General features: G+C 40.4%; 1 protein-coding gene across 1 annotated transcript in view; it reads left to right on the top strand.

Annotated features, from left to right (window-relative positions):
• The window catches only part of LOC133641808 (laminin subunit beta-1-like), a 111,797-nt gene that overhangs the window by 28,463 nt on the left and 62,472 nt on the right, over positions 1 to 20,862 (top strand). The window contains 8 exon segments of the mRNA XM_062035841.1: positions 7,336 to 7,474; positions 8,794 to 8,867; positions 10,608 to 10,796; positions 10,865 to 10,928; positions 10,998 to 11,200; positions 11,857 to 11,977; positions 13,342 to 13,530; positions 19,741 to 19,917. Coding sequence (XP_061891825.1) covers positions 7,336 to 7,474; positions 8,794 to 8,867; positions 10,608 to 10,796; positions 10,865 to 10,928; positions 10,998 to 11,200; positions 11,857 to 11,977; positions 13,342 to 13,530; positions 19,741 to 19,917 — 1,156 coding nt within the window.

The raw sequence follows: 20,862 nt of genomic DNA, 5'->3' as shown, positions 1-20,862 counted from the left end.
ACCATTAAGACATCAGAGCACATTAAAGCATTGCATACTTTCAATCAGTTGTCTCTAGAAAATTACGTTGCTGTTGATTGACAATCTTGTGGAGATCGTTGTGGATAGTAACACATCAAGCAAAACTATTTTGATTCACCCCATAATTGATTGATTGATTTAAACTTGCGTGGCGAGGTTGGTAGAGTGGCCGTGCCAGCAATCGGAAGGTTGCTGGTTACTGGGGTTCAATCCCCACCTTCTACCATCCTAGTCACGTCCGTTGTGTCCTTGGGCAAGACACTTCACCCTTGCTCCTGATTGGTGCTGGTTAGCGCCTTGCATGGCAGCTCCCGCCATCAGTGTGTGAATGTGTGTGTGAATGTGGAAATACTGTCAAAGCGCTTTGAGTACCTTGAAGGTAGAAAAGCGCTATACAAGTATAAACCATTTATTATTTATTTACATTAGTAGATTGCACAGTACAGTACATATTCCGTACAATTGACCACTAAATAGTAACACCCGAATAAGTTTTTCAACTTGTTTAAGTCGGGGTCCACGTTAATCAATTCACGGTACAAATATATACTATCATCATAATACAGTCATCACACAAGTTAATCATCAGAGTATATACATTGAATTATTTACATTATTTACAATCCGGGGGGTGGGATGAGGAGGGTTTGGTTGATATCAGCACTTCAGTCATCAACAATTGCATCATCAGAGAAATGGACATTGAAACAGTGGAGGTGTGACTTGGTAGGATATGTACAGCGAGCAGAGAACATTCTGAGTTCAGATAGCATAAGAACAAGTATATACATTAGAAATACATTTGGTTATTTACAATCCGGGGAGGTGGGATGTGGAGGGGGAGGGTGTTAGTCCGGGGTTGAAGTTGCCTAGAGGTGTTGTTTTAGTGCGGTTTTGAAGGAGGATAGAGATGCACTTTCTTTTACACCTGTTGGGAGTGCATTCCATATTGATGTGGCATAGAAGGAGAATGAGTTAAGACTAGGGATGTCCGATAATGGCTTTTTGCCGATATCCGATATGCCGATATTGTCCAACTCTTTAATTACTGATACCTATATCAACCGATACCGATATCAACCGATATATACAGTCGTGGAATTAACACATTATTATGCCTAATTTGGACAACCAGGTATGGTGAAGATAAGGTACTTTTTAAAAAAATGAATAAAATAAAATAAGATAAATAAATTAAAAACATTTTCTTGAATAAAAAAGAAAGTAAAACAATATAAAAACAGTTACATAGAAACTAGTAATTAATGACAATTTGTAAAATTAACTGTTAAAGGTTAGTATTATTAGTGGACCAGCAGCACGCACAATCATGTGTGCTTACGGACTGTATCCCTTGCAGACTGTATTGATATATATTGATATATAATGTAGGAACCAGAATATTAATAACAGAAAGAAACAACCCTTTTGTGTGAATGAGTGTAAATGGGGGAGGGAGGTTTTTTGGGTTGGTGCACTAATTGTAAGTGTATCTTGTGTTTTTTATGTGGATTTAATTTTTTTTTAAAAAACCGATACTGATAATTAAAAAAACGATACCGATAATTTCCGATATTACATTTTAACGCATTTATCGGCCGATAATATCGGCAGACCGATATTATCGGACATCTCTAGTTAAGACCTTTGTTAGATCGGAATCTGGGTTTAACGTGGTTTGTGGAGCTCCCCCTGGTGTTGTGGTTATGGCGGTCATTTACGTTATGAAAGTAGTTTGACATGTACTTCGGTATCAGGGAGGTGTAGCGGATTTTATAGACTAGGCTCAGTGCAAGTTGTTTTACTCTGTCCTCCACCCTGAGCGAGCCCACTTTGGAGAAGTGGTTTGGAGTGAGGTGTGATCTGGGGTGGAGGTCTAAAAGTAACCTGACTAGCTTGTTCTGGGATGTTTGGAGTCTAGATTTTAGGGTTTTGGAGGTGCTAGGGTACCAGGAGGTGCAAGCGTAATCGAAAAAGGGTTGAACGATTACCGCTAGAATCTTAAAGGCCTACTGAAATGATTTTTTTAAATTTAAACGGGGATAGCAGATTTATTCTATGTGTCATACTTGATCATTTCGCGATATTGCCATATTTTTGCTGAAAGGATTTAGTAGAGAACAACGACGATAAAGTTCACAACTTTTGGTCGCTGATTAAAAAAAGCCTTGCCCCTACCGGAAGTAGCGTGACGTCACAAGCTGGAGTGCTGCTCACATGTCCCTATTGTTTACACCAGCAGCGAGAGAGATTCGGACCGAGAAAGCGACGATTAATTTGAGCGATGATGAAAGAATTGTGGATGAGGAAAGTGAGAGTGAAGGACTATAGTGCAGTGCAGGACATATCTTTTTTCGCTCTGACCGTAAATTAGGTACAAGGGTTCATTGGATTCTACACTTTCTCCTTTTTCTATTGTGGATCACGGATTTGTATTTTAAACCACCTGGGATACTATATCCTCTTAAAAATGAGAGTCGAGAACGCGAAATGGACATTCACAGTGACTTTTATCTCCACGACAATACATCGGCGAAACACTTTAGCTACGGAGCTAACATGATAGAATCAGGCTCAAATGCAGATATATACAAAAGAAATAAACCCCTGACTAGAAGGATAGACAGAAAATCAACAATACTATTAAACCCTGGACATGTAAATACACGGTTAATGCTTTCCAGCTTGGCGAAGATTAACAATGCTGTTGCTAACGACGCCATTGAAGCTAACTTAGCAACGGGACCTCACAGAGCTATGATAAAAACATTAGCGCTCCACCTACGCCAGCCAGCCCTCATCTGCTCATCAACACCCGTGCTCACCTGCGTTCCAGCGATCGACGGAAGGACGAAGGACTTCACCCGATCATCCGTGCGGTCGGCGGCTAGCGTCGGCTAGCGCGTCTGCTATCCAAGTAAGTCCTCCTGGTTGTGTTGCTACAGCCAGCTGCTAATACACCGATCCCACCTACAACTTTCTTCTTTGCAGTCTTCATTGTTCATTAAACAAATTGCAAAAGATTCACCAACACAGATGTCCAGAATACTGTGGAATTTTGAGATGAAAACACAGCTTTTTTGTATTGGATTCAAAGGTGTACCAATACTTCCGTTTAACTAGTGACGTCACTCGCATACGTCATCATACAAAGACGTTTTCAACCGGAAGTTTAGCGGGAAATTTCAAATGTCACTTTATAAGTTAACCCGGCCGTATTGGCATGTGTTGCAATGTTAAGATTTCATCATTGATATATAAACTATCAGACTGCGTGGTCGGTAGTAGTGGGTTTCAGTAGGCCTTTAAAGGTGCTTTTGTTGACCAGAGAGGAGATTCTGTAGAGAAATCTCGTTCGTTGGTTGACCTTTCTGATTACCTTGGTTGCCATTTTATCACAGGAAAGATTAGCTTCTAGAATGGAACCTAGGTAGGTGACCTCATCTTTCCTGGTGATAAAAATGCCACCCACTTTTATAGTGAAGTCACTGACTTTCTTGAGATTGATTTGGGACCCAAATAGGATGGATTCCGTTTTACCTAAGTGTATGGATAGTTTGTTGTCAGCGAGCCAGGTGCAAATACTAAGGAGTTCAGCACTGAGGATTTTTTCCACATGTGACTTGTCCTTGCCGGATACCAGCAAGGCAGAGTCATCCGCAAACGGGAACAATTCACAGTCGCATGCTGATGACATGTCATTTACGTATATTAGGAACAGTAAAGGCCCTAATATACTGCCTTGGGAGACTCCACAGCTTACTGAGAGAGGGGGGGGACACGGTGCCGTTCACCTCTACCACCTGCTTCCTCCCCTCCAAGTAAGATTGCATCCAGCTCAATGAGATTTTATCAAAACCGATTGCTCTGAGCTTATCCAACAGTATAGCGTGGTTAACGGTGTCAAAGGCCTTCTGAAGGTCCAGCATGACCATGCCCCAGTATTTGCCCGCGTCCACCTCATGTTTGATGTGGTCGGTCAGATAGAGAAGGTATGTGTCAGTGGAGTGGTTAGTTCTGAAGCCGGATTGGAATTTGTACATGAGTTTATTAGTGGCAAGGGACCTGTTCATAAACTATTTTTTCCATAACTTTCGAAATGGAACTGAGAATAGAAACAGGTCGGTAGTTACCAGGTTCTAATTTGCTTCTTTTTTTAAAACGGGGAGTTACTCTTGCTATTTTGAAATCTTTTGGTACTTGGCCTTGTTTTATTGAGAGATGTATTATGTGTGTGATGATTGGGGCAATGGTGGTGGCAGAATCCCTGAGGAATCTGGAGGGGATATTGTCAAGGCCGGTGGCCTTGTTTATGTGGAGCGCGCTCAATTTTTTAAGCACCTCGTCAGCTAAGACCATTTCTAATTTGAAAACGTTGTTGAATACTCCTAGCTTTCTGTAGTAGGCTTTAATGAGTTCAACACCAAAACGACCAGAGTGGTGGGACAGCTTGTTCACTAGAGTTGTGGCTGTGCTGGTGAAAAAGGTGTTAAGTCTGCTTGCTACCTCCATTTTGTCTGTAATGAGGGAGTCGCCCTCCTTGATGTTGATGTTAGTGAGCCTGGTTTTAAGTTTCTGACTACATCCAGGGAGCTGGTTGTTGAGAATTTTCCAGAGCTCATGTGGCTTGTTTGTGTTTTCCTCTATTTTGTCGTTAATGTATTTTTTTTAAAGGATTTACTCAGGTTGGTCGCCTTATTTCTTAATTTATTGCAATGCTTTTTGAGTGTTGTAAGGCGTGATTTGAGGTTATTATTGGGTTGATTATCTACTTCGGTTTTACACTTTTGGTATTCGGAGTATTTTCTGTCTCTGTCTTTTATGGCAGCTAATAGGTCCGGATTCATCAATGGTTCAGAGCGGGCTTTGATCCTGACTGTTGTCACGGGAGCCATATCATTTAGTATCACTAGGAACGCTGTTTTGAAGCGATCCCAAGCCTCATCGACCAGGTTGCTCGTGAGCACAGGGGACCAGTCCCACTCGCCTAATTTAAGGTTGAAATTATCACTGGAGTATGTTTTAAGGGATCTGGGTTGAGCTGTTATGTGGCCATCGGCTTTGGGTTTAGTTATTTTGCGGGTGCAGAAGGTTAGATAGTGGTCGCTAAGACCACAGATCATGACCCCACTATTTTTTATGTTAGGCCGATCTGATGTGAGAATGAGATCTATGTTTGATTGGGTGGAATAACACACCCTTGTGGGTAGGGTTATTAGCTGGGAGAGACCGTGCAGATTACAAAGCTTGCTGTAAGATTTGAAAACAGGCGCATCTCTGCGTTGAATATCTGTGTTCAGATCTCCAGTTATAATTTTCTCCATGTTGTCTACCACAGCTAAGCACTCCTGGAGAGCACCATAGAAATCACTCTGATTGGGGGGTCTGTATACAGTCCCTATCAGTAGCGTTTTTAAATTTGATTTCTGCCCACACAGATTCAAGGGCATTGTGGTTAAGATCGGTGCGATTTATGTATTTTATATCCTGGTGAATATACATACAAACATCTCCATCATGTTTATTCCTGTCCTTTCTGATAACCGAGAAGTTTTCTATCTCTATCTCTGAGTCAGAAACACTTAGATCTAATTTAGTTTCAGAGAAACACAAGATTTTTACCTTATTGTTGTGGAACATTTCTCTGATTTGGTCGAGTTTAGTTCCAGAGAGGCTGTTCACATTAAGGTGGATGATGTGTAGCCCACTGGAACCAAAAAGAACAACAGAGTCCGCTGGGGAGAGGTATTGTCCAGAAGATGGAGAGATGTTGGTTGTTTTTTAAGCTGTATTGCAGCCCAATTCACTGTTTGTGTGGAGCGACTTGGGGGAGGGGGAGAGAGGCCCATTGTTCGTCGGCCAGGTGATGGGGAAGGGGCGGAGTTGACGAGGGGAGGCCCAGGTAGGGGTGGTGGGGGTGGATGGGATTTTCGCGGGTTTCGGTGAGGTGGAAAACAATGACCAGGGATGTACAAAGAATCCCCTGAATCCTGTGTAGGCCGCGGGGGGTCCAGGTGATGCGGTGAAGACCCTCAGGGTTTGGGGAGAGGTTGGAAGGACCTCCGCACTGCCGACTTTAATGGCGACCGGGGTGTCGTCAAAAGCCATTTCGCCTTCCGCCGCCGCGCCGCTGTCCTCACCGGTGTCTGGGTTGACTTCCTCCGTCTCCGGGCCGCCGATCGCACCGATGATCGGGGTGAAGTCCTCCGTCCTGCCGCCGACCGCTGGAAGGCAGATGAGCTCGGGTGGTGATAAACAGGTGAGGGCTGGCGTAGGTGGAGAGCTAATGTTTTTAGCATAGCTCCGACAAGGTCCCGCAGCTAAGCTAGCTACATTGGCGTCGTTAGCAACAACATTGCTAGGCTTCGCCAGGCCAGACAACATTAACCGGGTGGTTACTGGTCCGGGGTTAAGTTCTGTGTCTCCTGAGAGTAGAAGTAATAGTAAAATGGTTGATCTTCGGTCTATCCTTCCAGTCAGGGGCTTATTTCTTCTGTTCCGGTCTGCTGTGAGGCACGAGTGGATCACATTACCTCCGAAACCCAGGTGCTTAGCAGATGAATTACCAAGGAGGTAGAAATCACAGTAGTCGTCCTTTTCGCGTTCACGACTCTCATTTTTCAAAGGGTATTGTATTCTTGGTGGTTTAAAGTACAAATCCGTGATCCACAGTAGAAAAAGGAGGAAGTGTGGTATCATCCGAGCAGTTGTTTGGATTCCCGAGCGGGAGCGAAAGAAAATGCGACTCCTTATCTCGGCGTCCAGAACTAACCGATGATTTTCATTAAGACAGTTATTGATTGTTAGAGTCAGGTCGATTAATTACAATGACCAATGGTGAAAAAGTGTGCTGACAGTGGCTGTAAAAAGGCAGAACTCATTCTCCCCAGAATCTATTCACATACTATCTGCCGAGAAGTCAGCTTGCTTTGTTTGGCAAATAACATGACCCGACATGTTGACATGATCAAGTGAAGGAAGCCCAGATCACAAGACGCCATTCCAGACCTGTACAGTTTGTACTAGATACTGTACGATCAATATTTTATGTTGGTTGAGTAGTTAAATACTTTTTCCAAAAGAAAAAGAAAATGTCTTAGATTGTAAAAGTAGAGCGTTATGAATCCACAGCTGTGGCACTGTTTGTTTATTAACATGTTTGATGCCTACAAAGTTTTGAAAGGATCAATTCTATTTCCTCTGAAGTCTTGTGGCCCGACAGCAGGAAGACAGGAATTTGGGGAATTCTCCTTTTCATTAACTCCCTTTTTGCCTTCTGCTTTTCTGCCCAACTCTTTCCCTCTTTTATGTCAGGAGGAAAAAAAGTGTTTTGTGTGTGACTCGACGGCACCCTACAGTGAATCAACCAATCAGACGACCAACCATCGTATCGAGAATGTTGTAACCACATTTGCTCCAAACAGACTGAAAACCTGGTGGCAGTCTGAGAACGGTGAGAAACAAACATCAAATGTCAACATCACTGACACATGTTATATGTTAACGCTCTAGATGCTAGTATTTTAACTGACTAAAACCCTCATATTCTTATTGAGAAAACCACTCTAGAATTCCAATTGGAAATTAAGGTATAGTTTTAAATTTTTCAATCAATTAAAACCATTCCTATGTCAAAAACTGCCACCTTTTTTAGGACAACTGTACAAACAATTTATCACCAAAAATTCACATTGCCAAACACAAATTCCCTTTGATCACTCAAATTCTTTTTACTGCCTACATTTCTCAACCGTTCCAACAGCAAAATATTCAACTCATTGTCAGGGTCTTTCTGTGTGGAGTTTTCATGTTCTCCCCGTGACTGTGTGGATCATTCTGTGTGGTACTCTCTGTTCATTCCCAGAGCTTTGTATGGCACTCAAAAGTGCAGATTCTTATTATTGAATAATTTCTATAGTTTGAAAATATCCATTGGGCCGCTTTGAAATGTTAATTACTTTGTATTATGCCAAAGTAGCCCAACTGCTTTTTTAATGCTGTTTTGCAAAACCCGTGCCACGTTACTTCAAACTTTACACATCATTTATTAGAAGTTAGCCTTGCTTTTTGAAGCAGCAAATTTTTCGACACTGAATATTTTTTTTACTGAAACTTTATACACTGAATTTTTTTACAAATAATTTTTGTGCACTGAATTTTTATATACTGATTTGACTGAATTTATTGTAATTGAAATTGACAGCATAAATTGTTGTAAAATTAAAAAATAAAATGCAAAAATTAAATGACATGAATTCAGTGTAAAAAAAAAAGCGTTTGTAATAAAGAAACAAATTAACCTCCATAGAAGCCATGCTTACCACTAACTTCAATGTAAAATAGTGGTGATCGAGCTAAATATCAATAAAACCTAGTGTCAGTATACAAACAATACTAAAATGATTAGATTGATCATTTTCTTTGTCTTTCTCTTCCATCCATCCATTTTCTACCACTTGTCCCTTTCGGAGTGGCGGGGGGTCGCTGGAGCCTATGTTGTTATTACAAAATAATTTTTTGGGTTGATTTCTATTGTAAGAATACTCTGGAAATAGGTCTCAGGATACAGGAGGGCTTTGAGGGCAAAACCCAAAATATATCAATGTTTTAATGACCTTTTTCACTCAAAATGTTGTGTGTAGCATTCAGTACGCTAAATTGATGTTTTGATCTACAAATTAAAAATGTAATGAAATAAGCTTTATAAAAATGTGTTATTGTGTTTACTTTAGTTTCTTGCAAAACCATTTTTGATTTATTTTCTGTCTGCAGGTCTGGAAAATGTCACAATCCAGTTGAACCTGGAGGCGGAGTTTCACTTTACTCACCTGATCATGACCTTCAAAGTAAGTTACAGATAATGGAATTGGGATGTGGCACTAAGGGATCTGACAGGTGTCTATGTTAAAATAAATACTTTTAAAACCATTGGAAGTCAATGAGATTTGATGTGAACTTAAATTAGTGTCAATTTCTCTTGTTGATGAATTACACGCTGATGAGTAACATTTAATGCACAGGATTTCTAATAGGAAAGGATGATGATGCAGTCACACGCATGCTCGCTTTCATCAACGAAATATCAGACGGATTACTGGTCAGATAATATTAATGTCAAATAGGGTTGCGCAATATAGATGACATATGATGAAAATGTTATACATTTTGCAGATGATAGAGCTTTTAATACTATCGTTATAACGTGATAATGTCCTGCAAATACACTGAACAAAAATATAAACACAACACTTTTGTTTTGATGTTGCTCTGTTGTTGTTGTTGTTGTTGTTGTTGTGTTTGCTGTTGTTGTTTTTGTCTCTCTGTCTAATCCCCCTCTTGTCCCCACAATTCCCCCCTCTGTCTTCCTTTTTCTCTCTTTCTATCCCCTCCTGCTCCGGCCCGGCTGCACCAAATGATAATATAAATACATTTAATAAAGTCAAAATACAAATAAGGCAACAAGAGAAGTATCCTACACTTCTCTTTTGTAAAGTAAATCTGAACAGCCGATATGGGCATCTACATCTACTATATGATCATCTACATCTACTATATGATCATCTACATCTGCTATATGATCATCTACATCTACTATATGATCATCTACATCTGCTATATGATCATCTACATCTACTATATGATCATCTACATCTACTATATGATCATCTACATCTACTATATGATCATCTACATCTACTATATGATCATCTACATCAACTATATGATCATCTACATCTACTATATGATCATCTACATCTACTCTATGATCATCTACATCAACTATATGATCATCTACATCTACTATATGATCATCTACATCAACTATATGATCATCTACATCTACTATATGATCATCTACATCTGCTATATGATCATCTACATCTACTATATGATCATCTACATCTACTATATGATCATCTACATCTACTATATGATCATCTACATCTACTATATGATCATCTACATCTACTATATGATCATCTACATCTACTATATGATCATCTACATCTGCTATATGATCATCTACATCTACTATATGATCATCTACATCTACTATATGATCATCTACATCTACTATATGATCATCTACATCTACTATATGATCATCTACATCTACTATATGATCATCTACATCTGCTATATGATCATCTACATCTACTATATGATCATCTACATCTACTATATGATCATCTACATCTACTATATGATCATCTACATCTACTATATGATCATCTACATCTGCTATATGATTTGCCCGAGAAGCTGGGCAGGACATTATAAAAAAATAAAAACAAATAAAAAGATCAATAATATTTGCTATGATTTTGTTGTGTTATGTTTGTTTCACATTTGAATGCACTTTTAGTGCACAACGAACAGATACGGATCCACATGCAAACTAAAAGTATCTACAGGAAAACGTAATTAAAGGGTAATTAAACACTCCTACCATGTGGGGACCTAACGGACAGAAGCACGTCATGCCTTGATATTTCTTCATGTTATATTCAGCTTAGTGTTTTGTGTGTCATCCATGGCGCTTCCTATCCTGTATGATTATTTCACGCCGGCTGTCATCCCCAAAGACGTTCCGACCTGCTGCAATGGTGATTGAGCGCTCAGCTGATTTTGGGAAAACTTGGAAAGTGTATCGATACTTTGCCTACGACTGCGAAACGTCCTACCCTGACGTTTCACCGGGTCCCATGAAGAAGGTTGATGATGTCATCTGTGACTCACGCTATTCGGACATTGAACCATCTACCGAGGGAGAGGTACTGCCTTTCATAACTCTCCATTGCAGTTTTCAGAATTAATCATTTGGTGTGTTTTTTTCATTCAGGTCATTTTTAGAGTTTTGGACCCGGCTTTCCGAATCAATGACCCTTACAGCCCCCGAATCCAGAGTAGGTACAGACTTTTTAATGTTGTTTATTGTGTTCATTTCGCTTAATCATTGATTATTATTCTGACAGATATGTTAAAGATCACAAATCTGAAGGTACAGTTCACCAAACTTCACACACTCGGGGACAACTTGCTTGACTCCCGTATGGAGATTAAAGAAAAGTATTACTATGCCGTCTTTGACATGGTGGTTCGAGGAAACTGCTTCTGCTATGGACACGCATCAGAGTGTGCTCCTGTCCAGGAAACTGGTTCGACCAGAGAGGGTATGGTAAGTAGTCAAGATTAATTAATAAAATTTAGCTGTTAGAGCAGGCCTGGGCAATTATTTTGACTCGGGGGGCCAAATTTAGAGAAAAAAATGTGTCTGGGGGCCAGTATATCTATCTATCTATCTATCTATCTGTATGTATATATATATACACGTATTTTTATATATATATATATATATATATATATATATATATATATATATATATATATATATATATATATATATATATATATATATACACACGTATTTTTATATATATATATATATACACACATATTTTTATATATATATACTGTGTATATATATATATATATATGTATATATATATATATATATTTATATATATACGTATTTATATATATGTTATATGTATATATATATATATATGACCTAACACATATATATATGTGTTAGGTCAGGAAAAAACACAAGAGGCTATATCATCCCTACAAGCCTGTTTCGCCTATTTGGGAATGTCCAGCGGGCCAGATTGAAAAGCTTAACGGGCCGCATGCGGCCCCCGGGCCTTAATTTGCCCAGGTCTGTGTTAAAGGGTGAAAATGTTGCACTGTTGTTGTACCTGAAGAAGAACCATGTGCCACAAGATAAATGATTATGTTGAGCTTTATGATTGTTCTGATTCCTTGTTCCAGGTTCATGGTCACTGCATGTGTAATCATAACACTAAAGGTCTGAACTGTGAAAAGTGTCAAGATTTCTATCATGATCTCCCTTGGAGACCCGCTGAGGGACGCTACACCAATGCCTGCAAGAGTGAGTTTGCACTGAGTTACTTGACGACCTGCACATTGTCAAAAAGCTGTTTCCAATGTTTTGCCATCATGAATCTCCGCCCCTAAAGAAGCCAGTTGTATTTTCACAACAAAGGTGCTTTAAGGATAGGCCTAGACCTTGTTCTTTTATTAAACAAACTAAGTAGCCTTATCTTACTGATCTTGTTTGTTTGTTCTGTCTCTACATGGTCGCATTTGCAAGTTCTCCTTTCTTCTCTGTATTGTGTGCGGAGGAGTGCTCGCATTAACTGAACGATGCATCTTAATTCTGACTTTGTGGAGTCATTTTGTGTCTTTCTATTTGAAAGTTTTTTGTAAATGTAACTGTAGAGTTGACTGCAAAACATTACTGAGTACTAATGTGGCAAAATGATTTGCAAATGCATATTTCAATCAGATTTATCTGTGTAAAAATAAATCTGTGTGGTCCTGTTTAAACATTTTCTAACATGAACAAGTTAGCAAGGTAGCAGCGATTACCGAAATCCATAATCTTTAAACATTAGCCTAAGTGCTTTCATAAAATGTTAGCATACTAAGATTATTATGCAAACATTGGAACAATTAGGATACATGCACAATGGCACTAAGTAACAAAATCCATCATTTTTAGCTTTATATCAGGGGTTTCCACAGTGTGGCCCTTTGCAGCCCACAGCTCATTTTTTATTGGCCTCTCAGGACATTCAACACAGACAAAATGAACATGTGCCGGATTAAAACAATACACAAAACACTAAGAAAATATGGAACCAGCTCAAATCCCCCTAAAAATGTGACCTGTAAACTCTAAATGTCTGTGCTTCCTGTCATGATGAACGTGCAAAGATAACTTGCAAGATATGGCAAGTTTTCAAGTGTCCTCAAATCCTTAAAAATGTTGTAGTTGGCGTAATAAAAATACAATAATTAGTTTTTAAAAAATAAGACAATAAATAAACATATCTTAAATGAAATATCTCAAGTGGGTTAAAGTAGTTTTAAAAACTCATTTGCATTGTTATTTATAACACAAAGCTATGCTATGGATTTTTTTAGTGCACAAGTGTCAATCTTTTGGGGAGGTATTTTATGCAGCCCAGAAGATCATTTGAATTGGTGAATTTAAACAAAGGTGCCCCCAAACTAACCTTGATATTACCCTCCTTCTTATGCGTACACTATTTATACACATTGTGAAATTAAAATGACATAGTAGTATTAAAAGTACACATTGAACTCTAGCGTACCACAAGGCTATCAAATCACCGTTTCAAACTTTTGATTAAAAAAGAAGACACAATTGTAAAAATATCAATCTGTAGTTACATGTGCTTTAATTCTGGGTTTCTGTGGCATTTCTAGAGTGTAACTGCAACCAGCATTCTGGCTCATGTCACTTTGACCTGGCCGTGTATGTGGCTTCTGGAAATGTAAGCGGAGGTGTCTGTGATGACTGCCAACACAACACAGCTGGACACAACTGTGAGCAGTGCAAACCATTCTACTTCCAACACCCGGAGAAAGATGGGAGAGATCCAAATATCTGCCAGTGTAAGTAATGAGCATTTATTTACAACGTATGGCTTCTCACGATTATGAAAATATAATACCGTATTTTCCGGACCATAGGGCGCACCGGATTATAAGGCGCACTGCTGATGAGCGGTCTAGTCAGGTTTATCTTCATACAAAAGGCGCACCGGATTCTAGGGCGCAATAAAGTGGTCATATTATTATTCTATGTGGTCCTCATAATATGTAATGGTGGTTCTTTGGTCAAAATGTTGCATAGATGATGTTTTACAGATCATTTTCAAGCCTCTTTCTGACAGTTGCTTCAGGATGCGCCGTTTTGTGGGCGCTCTTATTTACGTGGCTCACCTTCGGCAGCGTCTTCTCCCCGTCATCTTTGTTGTAGCGGTGTAGCGTGCAAGGACGGGAGTGGGAGAAGTGTCAAAAGATGGAGCTAACTGTTTTAATGACATTCAGACTTGACTTCAATCAATAACGGAGCAGCATCTCCTCATCCGTGGCTCACTAGTGCAATAACAACGCCGGAAATGTGTCCCGTGAAAAAACATCTGACCGGAACTCTCTAATAACTAAAGTTGGGTGAATAATGTTAACTCACTACACCGGTATGTTTTAACGCTTTCATGGCGAATTTACTGACAGATATAAGTAAGAACTTTACACTACTTTATATTAGAAATGGCAATAGCGGAGGATGAATGTCCCATAACAAGAAGATAGAGAAAAAGAAGAAGCTTATCGACTATGGGGTCGGCACGGAATACAAAGGCGGACGTGCTCAAATTTGTAGGACTTATGCAGATCCCAAATACACATCAACAGGTACCAAAAGGTAAGAAAAGTTGTTTTTGCATAATATTGCGAAACAAAACGCAAGATAACATGTCTTACCTTATACACACACACTATAATAATACTGGTATGTTAAAGCACAGTACAATCCATCAAGCGGTGCAGCTTCATAGCTTACCAAAGTTGTACTAAAACATTTTGATAGATTTTTTAACATTAAACATTTTGGTGTTGTTTACTTGAGTCATATTGCAGTCTACATGTATCTGTTATGTGTGACTGCCATCATATCACAGTCTACACGTATCTCTTTTGTGTGACTGCCATCTACTGGTCACACTTATCATTTCACCATGTACCAAATAAAATATCTTTGAGGTCGGTAAGCACAACCAAAATTATTCCATACATTAGGCGCACCGGGTTTTAAGGCGCACTGTCAAGTTTTGAGAAAATGAAAGGATTTGAAATGCGCCTTATAGTCCGAAAAATACGGTAATTGTAAAAAAACAAAAACAATGAATGGGCCACGCAACGTGCATGCAAATTCCTGAGCTTGTGACGGTAAAACAGATGAGGAGCGAATTAGTGAAAAAAGAGCATGTCTACTAGGAGTTTGGGATGTCATCATGGTTGCTACTTTTTACTTGACACAACGCTAGTATGCCTAATCAATAATCACACAACTCAGCACAAAAGTAAGGCATATGATGTCCGCGGGTTTGCATGTTCTCCCCGTGACTGCGTGGGTTCTACTCCGGCTTCCTCCCACCTCCAAAGACATGCACCTGGGGATAGGCCCCTCCCACCTCCAAAGACATGCACCTGGGGATAGGCCCCTCCCACCTCCAAAGACATGCAGCTGGGGATAGGCCCCTCCCACCTCCAAAGACATGCACCTGGGGATTGGTTGATTGGCAACACTAAATGGGCCCTAGTGTGTGAATGTTGTCTGTCTATCTGTGTTGGCCCTGTGATGAGGTGGCGACTTGTCCAGGGTGTACCCCGCCTTCTTTCCGAATGCAGCTGAGATAGGCTCCAGCGACCTCCTGCGACCCCGTAAGGGACAAGCGGTAGAAAATGGATGGATGGATTATGTCCGCATTCACGTAACCGTGGACAGTCACATAATTGGCCAATAAAACGGAATCAGCTCATAAACACAAAATATTATCAGGGAAATGAACATAAATGTAAGTGAAATGTTGTCATTGTGAGGAGAAGAAACATTTGTTTGGGAAAATGATTTATGTCTGGTAGTGCTCATTTATCCACAACACATTTAACTGCGCCGTCCTCAACTTCAACAATGTTGAGACAGTCACTTGAAATGACAACTAAACTATGAAGTTAATAGTGGTGGGAATCATCGGGCGCCTCACAATTTCATTACGATTACGATTCAGGACATCTGATTCCATTAAAAATCTATTATTGATGCATCTTTAATTTATACGAAGGTCCTGAGTAGTCGTGAGTTCATCCCCGGCCTCGGGATCTTTCTGTGTGGAGTTTGCATGTTCTCCCCGTGACTGTGTGGGTTCTACTCCGGCTTCCTCCCACCTCCAAAGACATGCACCTGGGGATAGGCCCCTCCCACCTCCAAAGACATGCACCTGGGGATAGGCCCCTCCCACCTCCAAAGACATGCACCTGGGGATAGGCCCCTCCCACCTCCAAAGACATGCACCTGGGGATAGGCCCCTCCCACCTCCAAAGACATGCACCTGGGGATAGGCCCCTCCCACCTCCACAGACATGCACCTGGGGATAGGCCCCTCCCACCTCCAAAGACATGCACCTGGGGATAGGCCCCTCCCACCTCCACAGACATGCACCTGGGGATAGGCCCCTCCCACCTCCAAAGACATGCACCTGGGGATAGGCCCCTCCCACCTCCAAAGACATGCACCTGGGGATAGGCCCCTCCCACCTCCACAGACATGCACCTGGGGATAGGCCCCTCCCACCTCCAAAGACATGCACCTGGGGATAGGCCCCTCCCACCTCCACAGACATGCACCTGGGGATAGGCCCCTCCCACCTCCAAAGACATGCACCTGGGGATAGGCCCCTCCCACCTCCAAAGACATGCACCTGGGGATAGGCCCCTCCCACCTCCAAAGACATGCACCTGGGGATAGGCCCCTCCCACCTCCAAAGACATGCACCTGGGGATAGGCCCCTCCCACCTCCACAGACATGCACCTGGGGATAGGCCCCTCCCACCTCCACAGACATGCACCTGGGGATAGGCCCCTCCCACCTCCACAGACATGCACCTGGGGATAGGTTGATTGGCAACACTAAGTTGGCCCTAGTGTGTGAATGTGAGTGTGAATGTTGTCTGTCTATCTGTGTTGGCCCTGCGATGAGGTGGCGACTTGTCCAGGGTGTACCCCGCCTCCCGCCCGATTGTAGCTGAGATAGGCTCCAGCGCCCCCCGCGACCCCGAAGGGAATAAGCGGTAGAAAATGGATGGATGGATGATGCAGTTTCTTTCCATTTCACTAAATAAGCATTTATCCCCTGCAACTTAAAAAAAACCCAGTGCATTTGTAGTAAGAAACAGTTAAATTAATTCCTACATTTATTAAATTAATGGAAATGTGTGCAAAACTAAAACAAAAAAAACCTTATATTAAAGGAGCTGGTGGGATCTCTCTGTGAGGTGACTCGCTGCAGTCAGCCACATTTTACAACTATCTGCAACACTTCATTTTTACAAAAATAAATCGATTATCGATTATTGAAGTTTACTAATTGATTTTACCGAATAATACCCCCACAACACATCTCATCTGTTCGTGTTGTTGTGAACAACATCATCGATGTAACAATAATAATGTACAGTGGTCGTAACTTGAGAGGCGCTCTCCTATTTTCTAACAGTCCCCTCTTTACTCGTCAATCTGAGAACAACAACACAGCACACTTCCCCCCTTCACAATAATAGCGCAGTGCGCCACATCTGGTCTGACTGTGCTAATAATATAAATGTTCCAAAAAAGTACCTTCACAAGCAAAATGCACTTAAAGCACTTATTACATTTACAAAATGATTATGCTTCGACATAAAATACTGGTCAAAATCATACTTGCCAACCTTGAGACCTCCAATATCGGGAGGTGGGGGGTAGGGGGTGGGGGGAGGCTTGGTCGGGGGTGGGGGGGTGGGGGGGGGTTGGGGGCGGGGGGCGTGGTTATTTACAGCTAGAATTCACCAACTCGAGTATTTCATATATATTTCATTTATATATATATATATATATATATATATATATATATATATATATATATATATATATATATATATATATATATATATATATATATATATGTATATATGTATGAAATATATACATATGTATGAAATATTTGACTTTCAGTGAATTCTAGCTATATATATATATATATATGTATATATATATATATATTTATTTAATTTACTTTTAAATAAAAGAAATACTTGAATTTCAGTGTTCCGGTGGCTATCCATTAGATGGCAATATTGTCCTGTTTAACTTCTCCGTTCATGATGAGTATATCATTTCGGCCACCGTGTTCAATGGAGAAGTCTGTTCTACATATTTACAGGCAACATACACCTTCCCCTTCGAACTGTCCTGGATGAACTGAAATTCTTGTTTCCATTCGTTTTGGAACTTGCAAGCGTATTTCACCACATCTAGTGTGTGTGTGACAATCATTGGTACTTTAATCTTAATCTTAATTTCTTCATCTTGCTCTTCGACGGCGTCGCCATGTCTGTAATTTCCTCGTTCTTCTGCTTCATCTCCTTGTTGTGTGCGCAGTTGTGCACTCTACTCTCTAAAAGCCCTAAATTTTATGACGTCATTGGGCAGGCAAGCTGTTTATATTGTGGGAAAGCGGACGTGAGAACAGGCTGTCCCCACTCAGTCTCAGGTCCGCATTGAGCTGGAGGGGGCGTGGCCTCCAGCTCCGGCTGAATACCGGGAGTTTGTCGGGAGAAAATCTCTGCCGGGAGAGGCGCTGAATACCGGGATTCTCCCGCTAAAAACGGGAGGGTTGGCAAGTATGGTCCAAATTGTCCAAAGATGTATTGCAACAAAAAATGTGACGATTTTTGCATTTAATTAACAAACATTTTATTAAGTTTTATTTGACACAAAAACCAAACACTCTAGGTTGGTCAAATAAGTGTAAAAAGGTTTAAAAAAAAATGAATTATGAACTATGAAAATTCTCACCAACAAGAAAGAAACCATGAACATTTTAAAATATCCTAAAATGGGAACAATACAGTTTGGTGACCTCATTATGGAGCCTATTCTCCCAGGTGCAAGTGAGAAAAGGTGTGCAACTGCGCAGCTTTATCCCCCTTGACTTAGGTCTTTCACTCCACGCCTTTATCCAAGATGCGCACTTTGCTTGGAACAACCCTTCAATTTGGCCCTGTCAAATCTGGCCTTAGCTAGATGCATCATCCCTTAAAGGGGGTCATATTAGGATTTTGTTCCACATTTAAGACACTTCCATGTGGTCCACATAAAGTGTAATAGTAGTGCTTTGGTCAACATTTTGCATTGATTTTATTTTACAGTCCATCTTCAAGTGGCTTTCTGACTGTCTCTTCAGGATGCGCCGTTTGGTGGTCAGTCTTATTTATGTGCCCAAGCCCTCCTCCAGGCCAAGCCCCCATCTCCACCCTGTCAGCCATGTTGTAGTTTTTAGTGCTTCAATATGGCGTGTACTGACAGATATGTTAGAACTCTACGCTACTTTGCATTAGCAATGGCAACAGCAAAATATTTTAGCAAGGATTTGCATGCACAGACAGTCTGCCCTACAACAAGAGGATAGAGAAAAATTAAAAAAAACTTTGGATTACAACTGAAATAAAATTGCAGAGCCACGCAAAGCTTTTTGGGTAAACCCTACCATTAATGGAGATATTTACTGATGGAACTAAGGCAAAATATGTCACTAAAGGCTCAAATTCCAAACGGCTGATTTGCAGAAAGTCCTAAAGTCTTTATCCAATGTGTATTTTTCTGGAAGGAAAACACACAGTCACCATCAGTAAATGTTGAATTTGACTCATGGCAAGTTTCATTGTGTAGCAAAACTCCTTCTTAGTCAACCCATGAACTTTTGACCCCAATAGCAAAAAAGGTAGAAAAAAATGACAGAATACAATACATTTCATTGTTTGAAGAAGCGTCCTCGCTAGAGACAGCACTGTCTGCAAAGCAACAGGAAACACATGAAGACACAAAACACAACAATACAAGCACTATTCAGTGTCATTCAGATTTTGCATTTCATTCATAATCTATCAAAATCGTAATAAAACGCTGATTAAACTGTAGAATCCATGATCAAGTATTTATGTGGTCTTTATAGGTTGAAGGAAATCTGCACTGATAAACTAAATGTTGTGTGTCTCTTCAGCTTGCAGTTGTGACACCCTTGGTTCCCTGAATGGAGGAATGTGTGACGGGAGGACAGACATTAGAGTTGGACTCATTGCTGGTCAATGCCGCTGCAAAGCCAATGTGGAGGGTGAACGCTGCCATCGCTGCAAAGCGGCCTATCACGGACTCAGTGATGACTCTGAAGGCTGCAGGGGTATGACATCATCCGCAACATGGATGGATCATAGGCATCCACACACAAACACCCTATTTTTCATCTTTATATCAGATCTGTACGCATTTTTACACTGCAACAAGTCAGTGTTCAAAAACAAGAAGAAAAAAAAAATACAAAAAGTATGGGTTTTTTACTTGAACTAAGGAAAATGATCTGCCAATACAACAAAAACATTTGGCTTGTCAAGACTTTCCAAAACAAGTCAAATTAGCTAACCTCAATGAACCCCAAAATACCTTCAAATAAGTATATTCTCACTAATAACAAGTGCACTTTTCTTGCTGGAAAAAAAAGAGACCTTTTTTCTCAATATGTTGAAAAATATTCTTAAATGAAGTAAATGCTAGTGCCATTATCTTGACATAATGATATGCGCTCGGCATTACATTTTTTTAAAACCAGCAAACTTATGCTAAAAACTAGTTAATTTTTCTTAATGGAAAGGCAACAAGGCAAGCGCTTGTTACTCTCGGGGTCTCCTAGCCGCTCAGGCTCATGACATCATCACGCCAAGTGCATGCTTTTTCAGTCAATTAGTGCGCAAGGAATATATATATATATGTGTATACACTACCGTTCAAAAGTTTGGGGTCACATGTAAATGTCCTTATTTTTGAAGGAAAAGCACTGTACTTTTCAATGAAGATAACTTTAAACTAGTCTTAACTTTAAAGAAATACACTCTATACATTGCTAATGTGCTAAATGACTATTCTAGCTGCAAATGTCTGCTTTTTGGTGCAATATCTACATAGGTGTATAGAGGCCCATTTCCAGCAACTATCACTCCAGTGTTCTAATGGTACAATGTGTTTGCTCATTGGCTCAGAAGGCTAATTGATGATTAGAAAACCCTTGTGCAATCATGTTCACACATCTGAAAACACTTTAGCTCGTTACAGAAGCTACAAAACTGACCTT

Source organism: Entelurus aequoreus, linkage group LG24 (genome assembly GCF_033978785.1).
Source record: "Entelurus aequoreus isolate RoL-2023_Sb linkage group LG24, RoL_Eaeq_v1.1, whole genome shotgun sequence".
Classification (NCBI taxonomy): Eukaryota; Metazoa; Chordata; class Actinopteri; order Syngnathiformes; family Syngnathidae; genus Entelurus; species Entelurus aequoreus.
Note: the sequence above shows the minus strand (reverse complement) of the source record. Positions and strands in the feature narration are given on the sequence as shown.